At 42.0% G+C, this 4652-nt stretch overlaps 1 protein-coding gene across 1 annotated transcript in view; it reads left to right on the top strand.

The window, feature by feature from the left end:
- LOC102676565 overlaps positions 1 to 4652 on the top strand; it is a 44963-nt gene that overhangs the window by 7225 nt on the left and 33086 nt on the right. Inside the window, exon 2 of the mRNA XM_006618515.2 lies at positions 408 to 819. Coding sequence (XP_006618578.2) covers positions 507 to 819 — 313 coding nt within the window. The 5' untranslated portion in view covers positions 408 to 506. The remainder of the gene's footprint in view (positions 1 to 407; positions 820 to 4652) is intronic.

Raw genomic sequence — 4652 nt, 5'->3', positions numbered from 1 at the left:
TCTCTCTCTCTCTCTCTCTCTCTCTCTCTCTCTCTCTCTCTCTCTCTCTCTTTCTCTCCACTCTCTCCACTGTCTCCTCGTCTGAAAGACAAACACCGGTGGCGACACAGCGGTATGCCACCAGAGATAATCATCGTCATAAATTCATCATCATCATCACCATCATCGTCAAGCCGACCCTGAGAGCATAATCACTCGTTAGCCGAGGCACACTTCGCCGCGGGCGAATCACTGTCAAGGCTGCCACGCTTCGTGGAATAACGAATTCCATCTGGATGCTCTTCCACGCTTTTCTCCCTTCTTATCTCTGTTTTCCCATTGTTTGGATCGAAGCATCGGTGTCGAAGCAAGTTAAAAAAAATTTATCCACGCCACACGTTCACGTTTCTCTCTATTTCTCTTTGCAGAAGACGACGAACGAAGAAACTCGCGGTGGAACTGCCGATTCGTTCGACCTGCACGCTCGCTGAATCTGGTGTCTATGAAATCGTGGATATCGCGGGACGATGTCGTCGAGTGGTGAATTTTCGACACTGTCGAGCGGCGAGGCGACCGGAACCGGAGACGACTCGTTGCCCAGCTCTCGAGAGGCGACCGCGGAAGCTGCGGGCTCGGGTGCCGGTTTCATGCCGCTGCGCGAGTTCCTCGACAGATTCTCGTTACCTAGGGTGGTGAGGGTGGAAGGTGCCGGTGGAAGACCGATATTGTTGTACAAACAACAGCAAAGATCGCTGAGAGTCACGGCTACGCTGCTGATGCATCGCTACCGGCATGACGTGAAGGTTGGACCCGAGATTGTGATTCCGGAGGGATATCCTGGTGAGTGGAATTTGCCTCTCTTTTGTAGTTTTTAAGAGGAAAGGATATACATTGCGAGGATAAACTTTTCAACTGGAAGATGAATGGAAATTTTGAAAAAAGATATTGAAAATTGAATCGAATTCTGGAAACATCGGGTTTGTCACGTTTCTTATTTTCACCGCCAGGTGGCTCACCAATCCTCGTTTCTCGCAAGCACTCTTACATCCAATCCATTATATACGAATGAAAAATTCTTATCGACAAATAGCATAAATCCGTAACGAAACTCTCCACCTTTTTTTTTTTTTTTTTTTCTTTTCCAACTTCATTTACATCGCCGCGTCCTGTTCAATTATCCCTATCTCGCATCCATCACACGATTAAAATACAATCGACGAGTATGGAACTCGTTCAGAACCAGATTCCATTATTATCAGATACAAAACGATTTCGATAGAGAAATCTGCAAATAATAGACACGAGCGGGAGACGACGGCATTTCCAAACCCGTCCACCGAGCATTCGAAACTTTTCTCCTCCGCGGCCGATAAATCAAGTCAAGGAGAACCGTCGAAACGCGATGGAAAAAGGGGCCGATATCCGGCCAGAAAATTCATTAAACTGGTGCGGTGGCGCTTAATGGAACGGGAGATATCCCCGGCCAGCATAGAATCGGCTGTGTGCCGATATATCGATCACGTCGGCCGCGATGATCGATCGTGCGCGCGAGTCGCTATCGTGGAATTCGATCTGAGCGTGGATTAAAGCTGGCCGGCTTGCGCAAGATCGAGGCCAGGGAATGTGGCCGATTAATAAACGGCCCCTTTGATCGATGGAAACGTTTACATTCCCATCTCGCTCCTTTTTAACCAGTTTTACGATTATCCCTTCTGCAAAACGACCGCCCAACGGCTCGGGAACAGACGATAGAAACGGGGATGCTGCTGTTTGATTTACGGATTTTATCCGGTATTGCGAATGTCTTAATTTATTCGACCACTATCCGAGAATTGTTTTATGGAACTCTGTCAAAAGTTGAATAAAATCGATCCCAACGTGTTTTTTCCTTGCGTTGTTCGAGATGGGGAATCAAATATAGTACGGTTATTGATACGATACGCAAAATATCGTTGCACGTTTTATTAAAATACACCAAGGGTCAAAGATCGCTTGCAACATTCTCGAGATTTCCTGTGCACGACGATGCACAAGAAGCCGCATTTGTTTGCTTATTTACCTGCAGCCGAGTGTGTACATATGTAATCAGGTTGTAGTAGGCACGATGGTGATTTAACCGAGGCCCAGAGAAAGAAAGTAACGGATGGTTTGTAGGTGGCGGTCCCAACAATGAGACCGAGCGTTCGAAGGAGCGTTCGATTTGTGCCGTGCTCGAGCCTGACCAAGCGTTTTTCCTGACGTCGTCGTTTTAGTTTCGTTTCACGTTGCTTCGCGAATTATCGATTTTGGATTATCGATGTTGCGAATCAGCTTCGATGACGACGTTTATTGTAAATTGTGAATTATTGGAAGAGTCTGTCAGATCTTATCTTATGATATCGTGATTGGAAATGACGGCCATGAATCGTAAAAATTACAACGTGGTTCGAGGAATCGATAAAAGGATCGAGCACACGACACGTAATATAAATCCAATCACATTTGTTAATCACGAAAATAAAAAAAAATATCAAAATAATAGTTGATCATGTTCGAGGATCGTTCGTACCCTTCACTCGATCGAGTCAAACGCGTGCGATATTAAATTAAATCGTTATAATTTTATATCTGAATCACGAAAATAAAAAAAAATATCAAAATAATAATTGATCGTGTTCGAGGATTGTTCGTACCCTTCACTCGATCAATGCGAATCAAATGCGATATTAAATTAAATCATTATAATTTCATATCTGAATCACGAAAATAAAAAAAAATATCAAAATAATAGTTGATCGTGTTCGAGGATCGTTCGTACCCTTCCCTCGATCGAGTCAAACGCGTGCGATATTAAATTAAATCGTTATAATTTTATATCTGAATCACGAAAATAAAAAAAAATATCAAGATAATAGTTGATCGTGTTCGAGGATCGTTCGTACCCTTCCCTCGATCGAGTCAAACGCGTGCGATATTAAATTAAATCGTTATAATTTTATATCTGAATCACGAAAATAAAAAAAAATATCAAGATAATAGTTGATCGTGTTCGAGGATCGTTCGTACCCTTCCCTCGATCGAGTCAAACGCGTGCGATATTAAATTAAATCGTTATAATTTTATATCTGAATCACGAAAATAAAAAAAAATATCAAAATAATAGTTGATCGTGTTCGAGGATCGTTCGTACCCTTCACTCGATCGGGTCAAATGCGTGCGATATTAAATTAAATCGTTATAATTTCATACCTGAATCATGAAAATAAAAAAAAATATCAAAATAGTTGATCGTGTTCGAGGATCGTTCGTACTCTTCACTCGATCGAGTCAAACGCGTGCGATATTAAATTAAATCGTTATAATTTCATATCTGAATCACGAAAATAAAAAAAAATATCAAAATAATAATTGATCGTGTTCGAGGATCGTTCATACCCTTCACTCGATCGAATCAAACGCGTGTCGATGTTAAATTAAATAGTTATAATTTCATATCTGAGTATAATTCTGATCCGCCATAAAGCGTATCGTCTCGAATACCTCTCTCTCTTTGATTATTCAACGAAGAGGTCACGGTGGAGGTGGTCAGTGACATAAGGCCTCGTATTAGCATAACGGCTGACCGATACTTTTCCAACGAAAACGCGTGAATTACGTATGCACGGCTGGATACACGGCGTGGGTCGAAAATCACGGTTGATGCCGTGATTCCGCTGCAACAGTTTCGTTGGAAACGGTTGGAACGGCCGTCTCTCTTCCTGCCTCTGTCTCTTTCTTTCCAATACTCCCTCTCTCCTTATCGTCGCTCTTTAAATTCCCACTTAAAGACTGCTTCGACGTCCCTCTCGATTTTCCATTTCTATTTAACGTTTTATTGCATTTCTTCAGAAATTGAAATCGATGATACGATATTCGAAAATAATCCGAAAACTTGGTGTAATTGTGAATGATTCCTCGAAAAAAAAAGAAAGAAAGGAAAAAAAAAATTCAAACAAGTTTTGACGACGAAAGAGTCGCAAATATTGAAAAAAAAATAAAATAAAAAAGATCATGAAACTCATTCTTCTTTCTCCCATTCCTCCTCCCCTCTGCTATCCTTATCAACTTTCCAAGTCGGGCGTTCTCCACCCACGCTTCCATCAGGAACTTATGCAAACTAGACGCGTAATGATCGCATCTCCGTTCACAATGGGTCGCTAACGAAGCCTCGACCGGTCTAATCTCGACACCGTGTTACAATCGTCGCCCCTTCTCGCCCCCTCGTCGCGTGCTCCGAATCTCTGCAACGGATTTGCTCCTCGAAAAGCCACTCTCGTCCTGCTCGTACGGGACGATCGATACACACTTTGAGGATTTAATTACGGAGCCCTTTGGACAGTGGAGAGGAGAATTTAATTACGAGCCTAGAATCTAATTCCGAAGACAAATAATTCTGGAAGAGAAAAGGATAAGTCAAAAGATTTTCAACAATTCAATTCAATATCTTCTGGATCGGAAAACATCTGCTGTTGATTCGTAATCTCGAAATGATTACGATTTTATTGTTGGGGAATCAGAGAAGTCGAAGGAATACAGGAACGATATTGAAAAATTTTGGGTTTGTTTTAAAAATTAAACGAGTAATAACAACAAATTGGCGATTGAAAGAATCTTAATACAAGGGAAGAGAGGAGAAGGTTGTCAAGATAGTGCTA

Source organism: Apis dorsata, unplaced genomic scaffold (assembly GCF_000469605.1).
Source record: "Apis dorsata unplaced genomic scaffold, Apis dorsata 1.3 scaffold_357, whole genome shotgun sequence".
Classification (NCBI taxonomy): Eukaryota; Metazoa; Arthropoda; class Insecta; order Hymenoptera; family Apidae; genus Apis; species Apis dorsata.
This window is presented reverse-complemented; position numbering and strand designations above follow the sequence as displayed.